The sequence below is a fragment of the Hippichthys cyanospilos genome, chromosome 16 (assembly GCF_059441005.1).
Source record: "Hippichthys cyanospilos isolate Australia breed blue-spotted pipefish chromosome 16, RoL_Hcya_1.0, whole genome shotgun sequence".
In the NCBI taxonomy this organism is placed as follows: Eukaryota; Metazoa; Chordata; class Actinopteri; order Syngnathiformes; family Syngnathidae; genus Hippichthys; species Hippichthys cyanospilos.
Genome location: NC_142384.1, coordinates 11,960,139 through 11,975,302, shown reverse-complemented (window position 1 = coordinate 11,975,302; position 15,164 = coordinate 11,960,139). Strand labels below are relative to the sequence as shown.

General features: G+C 37.0%; 1 protein-coding gene across 1 annotated transcript; it reads right to left on the bottom strand.

The window, feature by feature from the left end:
• Positions 1-5,266: 5,266 nt before the first annotated feature.
• On the bottom strand, positions 5,267-13,200 carry LOC148410616 (adhesion G protein-coupled receptor L4-like). The gene is made up of 23 exons (XM_088436872.1): positions 13,194-13,200; positions 13,051-13,095; positions 12,608-12,976; positions 12,394-12,522; positions 12,167-12,313; positions 11,957-12,082; positions 10,864-11,007; positions 10,511-10,657; positions 10,278-10,424; positions 10,144-10,181; positions 9,608-9,688; positions 9,477-9,506; positions 9,225-9,387; positions 9,025-9,138; positions 8,265-8,440; positions 7,976-8,167; positions 7,698-7,901; positions 7,243-7,484; positions 7,067-7,133; positions 6,880-6,971; positions 6,368-6,527; positions 6,223-6,285; positions 5,267-5,373 (listed from the first exon to the last, which is right to left on the bottom strand). The coding sequence occupies exons 1-23, from the start codon at positions 13,198-13,200 to the stop codon at positions 5,308-5,310; spliced, it is 2,949 nt and encodes a 982-aa protein (XP_088292998.1). The 3' UTR covers positions 5,267-5,307.
• Positions 13,201-15,164: the final 1,964 nt, after the last annotated feature.

Genomic DNA, 15,164 nt, shown 5'->3' with positions numbered 1-15,164 from the left:
GGTCATGTGTGATGAGCTACTAAACGGTTTCGCAAACAATGGCCGACTTTGTGAGTCGCGTATAACCGTGACATAATAGCCACGATTTGATTTCTCGCCTCAAAGCTAATTTATTACTGCTGGCTTGAATGTCCCACGCGTTGAAAAAAAAAAAAAAAACATAAGAGTCGTACGCACCATCAAAAGAGCCAAGACAAACAGCACTTGTAACTTGTAAAAGCATGCTCTAATAATCCCAGCTGCATTTGCTGCAGGATTGTGAGTGCATTTGCTGCGTCACTATCGTCTGGCAAGACTATCACAAGGTGGAAACAAGAATGAAAGCCCAAATGAGTCAAGCGGGAATGTTTGTCTTTAGTCACCCTCCATTTTGGTGCTTTTTAGCATTTAATCCTCTGTCATTATTTTTTATTATGGCAGACTTGTATTCAGTCACAAGCATAGCACTCTGATTAAATGACTTTCATCGTTTTTAAATACGAGCTGCCGAATGATTATTTTTTTTAATCAGATTAATCACACCTTTAAATTATGATTAATCACTCATTGAATTAAAAAGGCTTTTTAGAAACCTTTTTCGCTCGGCAAGTTTGAGGACCACCTGTGTTCATTATTTCGACGTTTGTTGTCGGTTCGCTGCTAGCATTCTCGCTAGCGATTGCCTCAAATGCATGTTTGGCTTTGTGATGGTATGTTCAACTTGTCGCGCTTCTGTCGTTAAAAATTAATATAAATTACCCGGTATTTTCCTATCTCTGGTTGAGCTGATATTTTTTATACGAAATTCAACACCGAGCACATTAAACGAAGGCCTCGCACTCATGAAGGATCACGCTTGAACAAAATAAACAATTTGAATGAGATCGTTCATAATCGAGCCTTTTTTTTTAACAAATGTTAAAATCTTTTGGCAATCCTATTAGAAATACATAATACTCACATTTCAGAAGACTCCATAATGTACGACTTTTAGGACTCTTTAGATTTCAAAGAATCTTGTTTCTTCAGTGCCAGGAGCCCAGACGGGAGAATTGCTTCACCTTGAAAATGTGCAAGAAAGTTGCGTGAGAAACTGACATAATGGGAGAACTTGCCACTCAATGAGGATACACACTTGCATTGTCTGCTGTCACGTCTGCTAAGCGTGGTGTCAATGTTCCAGTCACAAACAAACCGTTGAATCATCTTGGTAAGATGTGAGTGAACCACACTGAAGTGGAAGAGAGGAGCCACTTAGATTGACACAAAATGGAGTCAATTTTGTTCATGCCCCCAACAGCGCAAACTGCCCTTTTTCAAATATGCTGTCATTGGAACATCTGTGAAATTTCCAACACAAAGTCTAGCCTGCGTCGGTACAGATTTAAATTGAGCACCATACCAGATTTGGGCAGATAAAAAAAAAAGGACATGTAGGGAGAACCTTTTACAATCATATAAACATTTGTATTTGACCAACGTTAAATTTATTTCATGATGGCTCTTTGAATGTCAAATTTTACGTTCTGTTGTTATGTAAGACCACGTGCATAGCATGTACATTATATTTTACCCAGAAAAAAGATAGTATTGCTTGGCTTTTGGATGGATTTCAAAAAATGTTTTGAGGCATGTTCAGTCTGTTGAAGATAGAAAGTTTCTCTAAGGGGGTGATTAGAAAAAAATTTTTTCGAAAAATTGTTAAAACTTCCATTTCTGCGTGAATATCTCATGCTACGACCCGCAGCTCATAGCCAGGTGGGGCTTATCCATGACTTTTTTTTTTGCTTAATTTTTGCTGTTGTGGCTTACAGTACTTTCAGAAAAAAAATTGAAAATTCTCCTGTTGAATTATAATTGCATAGAAAAAACAAAAAGCGGCAGTGTATTATACAGTAAGTATACCGCACAAGTCGATACTGCCTTGTCGCAACTTTCTTACGGATAATTATTTTACCAAACGCGGCTGCAGGCATGTTCACTTTTGATGGCAGGATTGTTTACAGCACCAGGCATTTCAGCAGAGTGGTCTCACGACTCTCGTGCTGCCAGTGTGTTTCTATGGTTACCAAGAGTAGTATTGTGAAGAGAAGCAAAGAGACTTAGACTCGGAGATACCAACACTGTGCTCTTGTCTCCTTACCGGCTTAAAATTCATGTCAAAGCTAGTGCCGCAAATTGTCTGCATTGCTTATTTGGAGAGATTTCAAATGTGTCTGGACAATGTTTGCGCTGGAGTCACTCCTGCCCGCTGCAGTCTAGTATGGATGAGAATACTGAAGTACAGTTCAAGTCTGCTGGCAGTTAAAGCCCTGTTGCATCATTTTGTAGCCACTAAAAACCAATAATATATATATATATATATATATATATATATATATATATATATATATATATATATATATATATATATATATATATATATATATATATATATATATATATAATATATGTGTATGCCTCTCGCAAGGGGTCTCCAACCACCGGTTTGCGACCCAGTACCAGTCCATGGGTCAATTGGTACAAGGCGGCACCCAAAATGATTAATTATTTACATTTTATGTATTTTCTGAGGTTGAAAGATATTTTATTTTGCAGAACCTGTTTTTTTTTTTTTTTTAATTGAGCAGATGCTGATGGATTTAATTCGGTCAGCACCTAATTTCATCTACAAAGTAGCGAAATGAGGAAGAAACAGATGTTTTTAGAAAATGTATTTGGGTTGGGAAAAAGGTCTACTGAAGACACAGGTTTAGAGTCTGCAAGTTTGAAGAAAAAAAAACGCTTTTAACAGGCAATACCAGGAATCCTCCTTGAAATAATGATTTATCGCAGTTTCAGCGCTACTTTCGAGCTGAAAAGGACCCACAACATGTACACCTTACACTAAAAAGCCTGTATTTAGTCCCAGTCTAAAGTCTAAAGAGAGTAAAGTGTATAAGTACAATTTACACTTGGAAGAGAGTAAAGATTTCAACGTACTATAAATCCATTTGGGTCAATAAAGCACTTGCACCCGAGAAGCAGTGAATATATATATTTTTAAAGGGCTAAAAAGCTGCGATATAGGCAATTATTTAAGACATGGAACAAATTTAATGTAAATGGGCTCTTGAGCGTGCCACCACTAGCTATTTAATGTGTTCACATGCATGGACACACCACCTAAGAGACCTTGGGCACAAATGGGACTCAATCAGTTCTCACGTGGACACGACAGTAAAGTCCAGCTGATGCTTATGGATGTTATGCATCAATAATCACCCTCATTTTTATATGTTCAAAGTTAGTTCAGGTTCATTCATGCATACAACTCAGACTGATTATTATTTAATTCATGCTGCTTGCGCCATTGTAGACGTAGCCCATCTTGCAATATGCAATGCTAATAAAAAGGCCATAAATGCGCACGTTCGTCGTTCCGTTACGCATATATGCTCACCAGACACCACGCGATGCACATTTTCTCAATCAAACGAGATAGAATGCAATAACTGTGTGAAAAATGACACCGAGTCAGAGATGATGATGTTATAATTGGCAATCGATACTGAGGTGAGCTGAGCTGTTATGTTGCGTGAAGGGAGCAATGTGTTGCAGGTGCGTAAAACCAGCAGAAATATGGTTTGGATTTTAGGGCTACTGAGGGGAACATGTGACTGTTCATAAATCAGAGCGAATGTAGTTTTCTATCTCTTTACTGACATCTAACGGTAAGTACTGAAAATTACAGCAATGTTGCTCTTTTTGGGAGCTACCGTGTCAAGGGATTTGCCTTAAACCCGGCTTGCTTTTTGCTTAAGACCCATTCTTAACACGCATCTGTAAAAATTCTCTTGAGGTTTACCAAATAAATCTGACAATAGCTGAGATGCCAGAGCGAATAACAATGCATATCGTGTTGAGATTTTTTATAGGTGGAAAAAGTTTTCGATTAAATTCCAAGATGAACGATGCACTCCATACTTAACTTTTGAATGCGGACTTAATTTAGAATTCTTTCAATCATAAAAGGCACAATGGGCTAAAAAAAAAAAAAAATCCAACGTCCGACCTTTTGTTTTGTATATAACAAGCATCACATAATCACATACGCATATCACTATGTAAATTGAAAATGATCATTAAGAAACATAATTGTAAACATATAAATAGGAGACGGTGGTGACATGGTGAAAACAAACTGTCAGAAAGTGTCATTAATAAATGAGTAAACTGTGCAAGGCAAACACACCTCCAGACTGGATCACATCATGCAAACACAATCCTCAGTCTAAATATTTGCTAATGTATAATTTGTCAGTTCTGTATTCCCAAATATGTTTGTTGACTCGATTACTGTCGTATTTCATTGCTATTGCCTACTGATGAAAAGAGCTCAATATAATCACAATCTGTTGTTCTGGCAAAGAGGCAATTACTGTTGCAACATCAATTCTTAACTGCCCCAGAAAAAAAAATATTTTAGCTCATGATAATCTAAATGATAAACTAATGCAGTTTAAACTATTTTTAAATGTTGATGTAATGCATACTGAAAATTACAACAAATAAAGGAACTTACAAATGCACCGATTCAACTACAAATATATTATCTAACTGATCAATAACAATACATAATCATTTAATCATTTCAAGTTCTAGATCATTAATATTTAAATTGTTGTAAATTGTAGGGGTTTTTTTTGCATTCATGTAAGCAAAACGCATTATATTTTGTTTTAAACTTAAAAATACAACTTGTATTTATTTTCATTCTATTTTTTTTTTCATTTTACACATTTCATGAAAGTATTAAGAAATAGCAGGGACAAATCCATCATTTCAAATCGGTTCCAATTTCAGTCTTGCATCAAGCTAGGAAAATGAATTCAGTCTCAGCGTGACTGTTTTGTTATGTCAGGCCTTTCTATTTGTCTTGTAAAGCAAGATACTTCAGAAGGGAAATGTCACCTAGGGCATGAATGTTTTACATTGTGGGGCATTTGTTTCTTTTAGACGGGGACACTGCTGTGCTTGATAAAGACCAACATCAACTGTAAACAAATCATGCAAAAGCGACAAGTCCTCCATGTGCGCACTTACACTAAATGACTTGACATATTTTCGAAAATGAAGATGTTCAGCCGTAGCGCACTAAGGCATTAGCTGTTGGCTACATTTACAAAAAGTGGGAAGTAGGCCCAATTAGTTGTGTAAATGTTTTATTGGACACGTAAATACAATTATACTGTAGGTACATCATAGCCACAGCAATAAAATGACATATGGTTCCAAGTGGATGAGGTTTCCATCATAACTTATTTCTGATGTTTTTTTAGTCGGTTTTCAACTTGTACTGCGTTTTTCCTCCTCGGTTTTGTCAAAGTCCTCAGATACTGACTGCACGTCGTTCTAATAAAAGAACATGAATCACAATCATTTCACATGCACTGTCCAATTATTGTGCAGCAAAAGAACCTCCAATCGTTCACAATGTTAAGAACACTTGCATAATTTAATATGTGGAAGAGATATATTGGAACATCTTCCTCAAAATTCTTCTTTTTAGTTTGCTTTTCTTTTGTGTGGGGAAAAACATTTCAAATTGTGTTATATTGCCTATGGAAAATCTTTTCCCCAAATACCCTCAAATTAGAGTAAACTAGCACAACATTGTTTCTCAACCTTCACCTCACGTCTTCAATTTCTATTCATTCCAACTGGCTGACAAGTTTCCGTTCAAAATGTTTAAATTTTATGGAGGGCAGGACATAATTCTGAGGCATCATTATAATAAACGTCATGGCCAACAATTAGCCAAAACTCTCAATGTAACAAGAAGAATCTATGAAGATTATTGGTAAGAACGGTCGTGCGGGTAACACAATGGTCATTAACAAAATAAATTATTTGTATTTTCTTGTAATAGTTATTGTAATAGTTATTTCTGATGTGATATTATTGAGGCGTTTGCAATGTTTACAGAAAATTCAACAAAGATGGCAGTCGCTCCTCCTCCTAACTGTATAGTGCGCAAAAAAATGCAGTTTTACCTGCAAAACACCACAAGAGGGCAGTATCACTCATTTTTATATATATATATATATATATATATATATATATATATATATATATATATATATATATATATATATATATATATATATATATATATATATATATATATATATACACACACATATACACACACACACACACACGCACACACACACACACACACACACACATATGTATACTCACCACAGAGCCATCTTGGTTCTTGTCGAATGAACAGCGTAACCATTTCCTGTACTCTTCCCTAATCTAAAAATGGAATCATTCTTTTAGAATAATATTACACAAAGGTTTTATGGCCATTGTTTCCAATGCAAAATGCTCATCTGACCTCTTTGTTGAGTACGCAGTGTACAATGTAAAGGAAGGTTCCCTGCTGGGAGTTGAGAAGTATGAAGAGAACATGGAAGAAAAGGTTGCTCTGGTACAATCCGATAATCCACGTGCAGCCCAATATGACAAATTGGGCAACAATTTTAAAAACAATCAACCTGCACAGATGCATGAATGTTTTATGTCAATAATATGACCATATTTTGGTATATTGAAAACACGCTCATATCCTCCTAGACCCATCGTATTTTTTGTGTCCAATTTTTCTCAGCAAGACAGGAAAGTTAACTGCATCCCACCCAAGCATTTGAGACATCATTGGAATAGCCGGGCTGTCCTCCACTGAGCACACGAGGACTTAGTAACTGGTTTAAAGTAGTTCTACGTCTGTGCAAATGATACAGTCATGAATACACGTTTTTTTCTCAATTCCAACCCCTCTAATTGTAAAAGACAGTCCTTGTTTGTTTATTACCATACTTCAATATACAATAATAAAGACATAATCACCTTGTGTCTCTGGACTGAGAGACATCACTCCTCATGTCAGCCAAAGTAGGTCTCAAACTCCACAAAGTAGCAACGAACAAGATGACATTAAGCTGGGAGAAAAAGCATAGTCACTCTGTATTTGGAATCAAACCAGTTATTTCTCGAAAACATATTTTTGAACACTAACAGTCTATTTCATACTCACTGCAAGAACAGTAATGACAGGTCCTGAGACAGCCAAGTTGAAGTTACGTTTTTGCGACAGCCAGCAGCTGAAATTCACCCTAACATTAGCCTGTCTTCTCCATCATATCCCAGTACTGTATCGCACATTACACATGAAGAAACACGCATCTATATTTCCCCGCTCATGCGACTCACTCCTTTGAATTTGTTGCTCCATATCCATCAGAGTAGACCAGCGCGGAAACACCCACGATCACAAACGGGACGCCGTAGCCGATCAAGTAGAGCGAGAGCTTGGGAAGCCCGTCTCTCTGGATCACCTGCACTCTGGACAACTTTCGGACCAGCAGATGAAGCTGCAAAGCCTCCAGCAGCAACCACACAAAGCTTGCAACTACTAAGAAGTGGAGGATTCCTGCTATGACTGTGCAGGCCAGCTATAGAGAGAACACATATATATATATATATATATATATATATATATATATATATATATATATATATATATATATATATATATATATATATATATATATATATATATATATATATATATATATATATATATATATATATATATTGTAAATGTGTGTTTCCATGTTTTTTGCATGCAATGTAAGCAAAATACATAAATGGGGTTTTCCGTGTACCTCGTCTTCAACATATCTGTCATTCCACAACAGCAGGAGATGGGACAAGGATAAGTTGAGACACATGTGAAGACGTGCCGTGTTGTTGATCTTGGGGTTCCAGCTGCACAGCAGAAAGGTGAGGATGGCCAAAGCAAAGAAGAAGAGTCCCACTATGACACAAATGCGGTTCAGCCATTCTAAAAAAGAATAGTCTGGTGGAGGCTGAGAGAAAGATCTCCGTGTCAGAATGCGCGCAAACGTGCTATTAGTCTCTCACAAGTGGTAAATGAGATTACCTCGCCAATTTGAAGGATGAGGGCAAACGTGGAGAGATGAGAGCAGCTGCACACTGTGAAGTTTTCATTTGAGTGAGCAACCCAGCATCCGTCTTCGGACCATCTGGTTTTCTTCATTTTTTCTTCCTTTACGAACTCTTCTGTTCCATCCTCCCAGTACACGCAAGTCACCAAACCAGATTGCGGTAATATCTAATTAAGCAAGAATCACCACGCATACCAAAAGTTATCAAATCTTCTATAATTCAGACTATTGAGCGCCAAGCGTTTGAAAATGAGACATCGAAACCCTCTTGTGTTGAATGGTGAAGTTGACGGGCTCGGTGAGGTTAGTGTTGTTTACTGAGGGCAAAACTGCCGTGATGACATCCGAGTACATCTCCGTCACGTTTTCGCTTTCAAAATGATGATGACTGAGAAGATTCTCCATGCCTGTTAGTGTCATAAAGGCCACGGCAGCTGAACCTGGTGAAGGAAGCGCATGTGAAACATAAATAATAAAGTAGAAACGTTTGGAAATAATCGTTTTTGTAACACTGCATTAAAGTTGCATTGAAATTGCCAAATGTGATTCTGACTATATAAAGTGATATTTCTTAAAAGTCAACCCTGAAATTTTCTTTTCAATAATCGAGCATACTGGCCCTCACTAGTCATTTAGTTACTTTAACAGATATATTTGCATGCATTTGTCTTTTGCTGTAAGAGACCTCTTGACCCTTTTTTATTTTTTTTGTCAATGTTAAATGCGGGTGTTCTTTCTTGAGATTAGTAGGGCAAACCACATTGCTATTGCTTGCTAAATTACCTTATTTGTTACTCTCAGTAACTGCGACAGCTGGGTGCTTTGCATTTATGTGGTAGGCTAAACTTAAGCTCCGCCCTCCTACAAGAGCCTATCAGGTTAAGCCAAGCACAAGCACAAGAGGCTTGATGCAAAATAACACATCTAATCACCATACAGACAGCATTAGATTACTGAAAAGAACATGTTGGGGTTAACTTCATCTTTAATAATGCTTCAAACAAGTTCATGATATTTTTCTCACCATTGTTGTTCTCTGCCAGACTTTGGAGGTTAATGCCCATGATGTGCCCATTTACTAAGAGGTGAGAGACGCTCTCATCACTACTCCCAGGCCCAGTCGTCTCGAGGGTTAACGCTAGCACATACGGGGGTTGCAATATGTTCAATGGAGCAATCACACATGCAGTAAATAATAGTATGGAAAAGGTGAACATGTCTTACCCACTGTTGAAGTGTTCAAGGTAGTTTTGGTTTCATTCTGGCCTGGCGACACCATGGCGCTCACAAGGCGGTCTGAAATGGCGAGGATCTTGCTTCCTGTCTCTGCATCTGCTTCACTGCTCACCTTAATTTTTTGGACCCGTGGTCCAACACCTGAAACCTCCTTTAGCACAAATATAATGCAAGAAGGACTAGTAAAATAGGTTTTTGGCAAAAAAGAAAGTACTGCATATGAAATGGTGCAACTTGTACCATAGAGGCTGAAAAGCTGTTTGCCACTGTCTGAGAAGAGAATAGCAAAAAATCGTATGTTATCACCAAGTTTTATAAACCAAAGAAAGTTGCCATAATATTTTGTGGTACAAAAAAACTGTTTTACTTACAGGTACTGGTAAAATAATATCTGTGTTGTTTAGAAGTTGTTGGTCCATGTTCTCGAGAAACATTCTTTCTTTTGTCTGACCCTGCCACAAAAACAATCACTTTCACTTATTTTGTCACAGAATTTTAGAAAATGTCATATGTAATGATTAATTTAATTGGGCAATTATTTTTTTTAAACTTTTTTTTTCATCTCTTTAATAAAATTGGCAATAAAAATTTACAATACAAAAATTGATCATGTAAACTATTTTTTTAGAATTTGGTTGCTGGTTCTGCCCGTATCAGAAAATTGAAAAAAATATTTATTTTTTTTTCCAAAAGTAAAGCAGATCTTGGTAAATGCATTATTTTGATTTAAAACAATAATAACCAATCTGCTTTCATAAAGGACTAAAGAAATCTGAGTCGAGAGACTTTAAATTATGAGCATTTGGACAATTTCACGATGTTAACGATGAACCGATTACCAAAAATAATGACTGATTAATTACTGATCAATCATACACTTTTATTTGTAATCCTCAAATTCACTCACAGCGGGAGGCGTTATCTCATCGAGTATATCCTTCAGACCTGTGAAATGATCATAGAAATCACTAACTTCTTAAGTAAATAAAAAAAATAAGATGTAAGATTCAAGTTGAAATGTTAGTGCAATTTGGAGCTCACTTTTACAAAAAGAGACTCCAACAATCCATAAAATCCCAGTGGAGGGGTAGAAGCCATCTGGACAGGAACAATAGAATGTCCCTGGTGCATTAGTACACATGGTTTGATAGCCACATATATCAGGCATCTCTGTGCACTCATCTATATCTATACAAAGACACATAATGCAAATTTTAAATGTGACGTATTGGAGCTTGTCCAATGTCAATACGTTTGACAAAAAGCACACACACCTGTACAAGGGTTGGCATGACTGGCAATCACATCTGGGTTGCTCAGCCGGTATCCATGGAAACAAGCGCATACATAGGAACCCATTGAGTTTGTGCAGTTGGAATCCGGACCACAGACCGCGGCGTCCTCGTTGCATTCGTCAATATCTGTCAAGAGCAAATTGCGCAAAAAAAGCCGATTCGTCTGGACAGCGTGAATTCATCATCATACTCAATTTAAATCTTGTCTAAAAATATTACTACTAATAACATCTACCTTGTCTGGAAATATGAGTGATTGATTTGGCTTACTAAGTGTTTTTTTGTTTTGTTTTTTTTAACTAATATTTCTTTTCCGCAAAGTCGTGGTTTACCAAGACAGACGTTTTTGGCGCTGGGTGGCTGTTCAGGTTCAGTTGGAGAAAAGCCCTCCTGACACACACAGGTATAAAGGCCGGGTGTGTTGATGCATTCAGAGTGGGGACCACAGAGCGAGGGATCCAAGCATTCATCGATATCTGAAAATAAAACAGGCGATGTAAAAAAATTAATAAAAAAAATAAGTGAGCAAATGTGTGTTTCATGAATTTCTTTCAAAAGAGTTTAGGACTTTATTGAAACGCAATGACATGCACAATTTTAAGAAGTGAATTTCAACCAGTGATTTTTTTTTTTTTTGGTAATTTTATTTTTGGAGCCATTACAAGCCATTACAAAGGGCCGCACAAAATTCCCCAAATTACACTTCATAAAAGTCACTTTTAAAATGCAAAATTCCATAGATTCTTACTTGAGAGCCTTATTGTTATTAGATTACATCAAATGTAGATATGTTATAATTTAGACGATGTTGAAATGCTGTGTAATCGACGTTGGGAGAATGTAGGAATTGGAAAAGTTTGATTGATTGGGAAAAACCCAAATTGTTTTAATGTGGAAATTTATTTTACAACATTTTGGAATGGGAAGCGCTAGCAAGGTGACTTGAATGGTATGAACATTTTGAAAATGGAATGGTTTCAATTGCTCAGAAATCGTAAAAATAAGTACAATGTAGGGCTGCACAAGTAATCAAATTTTAATCGCAATCACGATATTGGCTGTCACGATTAATTAAGCTGATCCTCTGCAATATTAACATTTAAAAAGCTGCGAGCCGTAAAAGTCAACTCAAGCACTTTGGCATGCTACCACCAGGGGGCAACGTTTCTCACATGTTTGCATGACAAAGCTTTTCTCACCCTAATATATTATTTACCCTAATATATTATTTACCAGTGTGAAATGGCATTGGATTCTCAATTGTAATTCGTAATCATGATTATTATTTCGGCCATAATCATGCAGCCCTAGTACAATGTAAAAATTCCTTTTCGTATATGTCACTTTTTTTTTTTTTTATTTTGCACTTTACCACTCAAGCACTGATAAACAGCAACAGTAATTTTATTAATAATAAAGCTGTACCTTGGCAAATAGGAGTGGCGTTTCTCACGTTCTGGTAACCTTCATTGCATTGACATTGATAACTTCCTGGCTCATTCAAACACGTCCCATCATCACCACAGACATTTTCCAGACACTCGTCGATATCTTGCATTGAGATGGAGAAAGGCTGTTTCAGCTTGTGGAGAATGACACCCCGATATGTGAATAAAACACTTGCGCATACAGTACCTATGCATGGATTCTCGCCTCCAGGCGGTCGTTCTGGATTTGTTGCAATGTATCCAAGCAGACAGCTACAAGTGTATGCTCCATTTGTGTTATTGCAATCGGAGTTGCTTCCACAAACACCCGGGCTTGCCGTGCACTCGTCTATATCTATTGAAAGATACAAACATTGGTAGGAGAATGTCATTTGAGTATACTCGGAAGAAGAAACCAAAAATGTTTGTATTTACCCGTACAGCCATATGAATCTGTTGTAGGCAGATGACTTGGGAGTAATTCATACCCGGTCACGCAAAAGCATCCTCCATCATTACACTGAGCAAGTGGCCCACAAGAATCATTTCTACAAACGGAATGGTCTGGAAAATACACACATGACACAAACCACGTAAACAAAGGAACGAAGTAAAAATGAGAAAAAGCCAATGGTTTTGACTATCTTACATGTTACAAAGCCGGAACTGGTTAATAGGTGATTTGTTGGTTTATATATGTAGAAACCTCCTGGACACAGTACCACCTCCATTACGAAGCTATGGGTATCACATGAACTAGAATGAATATACGCGGTCCCTGTTGATGCAGTTGCAGACTCCTCGGTAGGATAAGCAATTTGTAAACGGATGGGGTTTTGGAAACCACCACGAGGCCCTGAGTGGCAGCTGTCAATGATTCTGTCACCACCGATTCCAGTGAAGCGTGACCACTTATTCAAAAGGTAGCCGTCGTCATGGGAGTAGCCACTGAAGGAAGAGGATGTAAAGGCCTTGTTGCGAGATGTCTGAGTAACATTGCTGTAGCTATCACAAGAACCTGCATGAGAACGGAAGTTGTCACCGTGGTTATATGTCATCCCTGTATGGAAAGAAAAGCAATGTTGGACCTACCGGGTGGAAAAACACAATGACCAATGAGGAAGAAGGATCCTTGGCCTTGGGGAAACAAAAACAGAATATCTTAATGCAAGTAGTTCAGTTTTATATCCTTATGAGACATGGCACTTGGCCTTGGCACTTGTGTTTTGTCGCACTCTCCATTTTGACAAAGTTAATGACATGCCGTCCAAAGAAAAAAGACAGCACTGGAAACGCCCGGGTGTCTTCTAGTGAGGACAATGATGCACACTCTCTTATGCCTGCCTTATTCTAGAGAAAGCTGCCCATTTACCTATTACCTTTGCAGATGTTTACTTAAAATACTTCTCCATTTGTTGCCTGAGAGATGGCAAGGTACCAAGGTTCAACAACATCCCAGCCTCCAGATATCTCTTTCACAGGGTAATAATATTAATAATAGCCCCCTCTTTTAGGTGCTGATGATTGTCTGACACTAAGGGACTCCACACAAGTTTTAAATCACTCCTTGGAATGCCTACAACCTAACTCACCTTTGTATCTCCCACCTTTGACATCCCACAACTCCATAGAACAGATCACACCAATTCCATAAATGTTTAAAACTCACTCATTACATAATCATTAGGCAGCTAAGAAAAGGGTAGATATTCTACATAATAAATCCCAGTAGCATTTTTTTTTTTTTTTTGCTCAGTCACTTTGGAAAGTACATATATACTGAGATAAATGCCTTAAAATGATATACAATACAAATGGGAAACTCACCCAAGAGAAGAGTTAAAATGTAGCCTATCATGGTGATGAAAAAACACACCTGTAAAGTTCTGCAACTCAAAAGTGGAAGAGAGGCTTGCAAAGCAGCCAACACTTGTGTTTTCACTCTTGTACTGATGCAAAAAACAATGCAAATGTATTTGCTTGTGATTCAAGATGGTGAGGACAGAGACTTGAGGAGTGGGGCTGAGTAATGTGTTTCTCAAGATCTTTTTTTTTTTTTTATTTTGCTTGTGGTGAAAAATGGTGGAGTGCCCAAGAGCAAGTGAGCGGGGAGGCAAGGTAGCTCTAAGAAAAAAAATGTAAATGAAAATATGTGTCCAGTATTGTAAAAATAAAATCATAGACACATTTGACACAAACTGATCTATATTTTATATACTGTATGTATAATTATGTATATATATATATATACTGTATGTATAATTATATATATATATATATATATATATATATATATATATATATATATATATATATATATATATATATATATATATATAAATAAACTGACAGTATATAAAATATAGATAAAAACATATAAATAAAGTGATCAGTATCATGTATTAAATATAATTAATTTACACAATTTAAACACAGTTTTTACAGAGTACAAAATGATGTCCTGTTTAACGATGAATCATCTCTGCTGATGCTGATGATGTAATACCTCTGATGTTTTACGAATAACGCGATGTCATTTATGACTAATTGAGTATTACGACACAGAGGGCGTCGTGTTAATAACCGGAATGCAGAAAGGATCCTAGACACGTTATGAGACTGCCACATCTCCCTGTTTGCATTTTGGCGAACGTGTGCATTTGTAGCCAAAAGGCTCATTGATAGCCAAGATTTACAGAGATGTTTCAGAAGAACATGAGTGCTGTACATGAGGAGGCATATGACAGCAAACGGATGACATCAGTTTTAGCTCGCATTTCTGATGGTAAGGGCTCAAGTATTTCAGGTTCACAACAGTAGTTCTCTTGACACAAGACTGCAATTTTCAATCGCCTCCAAAAGTGCCCTTGCAAAAAAAAAAAGAAACTAATTGTAAAATGAGTGAAAAAGAAGGAATTAATTACAATGTTTGTCTTGATCAGCAGAGTTGTCAACCAAGTTGATCTCGCTGCCTCTAAGGAGGAAAGTCATTCTTGGGCTGTTTGTCTTTAAACTGTCAAACCAACCAATAAAAGTATCTGTCTCACTAAGACAGCGAGAACAAGTCCAACAAATGCAACATTGAGGTAAAATAACTATAAATATTCTGTGTTTACTTCTAATTTGACTAAATACGAAATTCCAAAATTGCATATTGCCTTCCAATGTAATAAAAAGTTCTGCTTTAAATGCTCTCACAGTTAACG

Excerpts from the sequence above, each read along its gene's own strand:
- LOC148410616 (XM_088436872.1), bottom strand. Across the intron at positions 11,008-11,956 it reads CGCCACTCCTATTTGCCAAG|ATATCGATGAATGCTTGGAT; the intron begins GTACAGCTTTAT and ends TTTTATTTTCAG. Across the intron at positions 7,902-7,975 it reads TCATCCTTCAAATTGGCGAG|CCTCCACCAGACTATTCTTT; the intron begins GTAATCTCATTT and ends TCTTTCTCTCAG.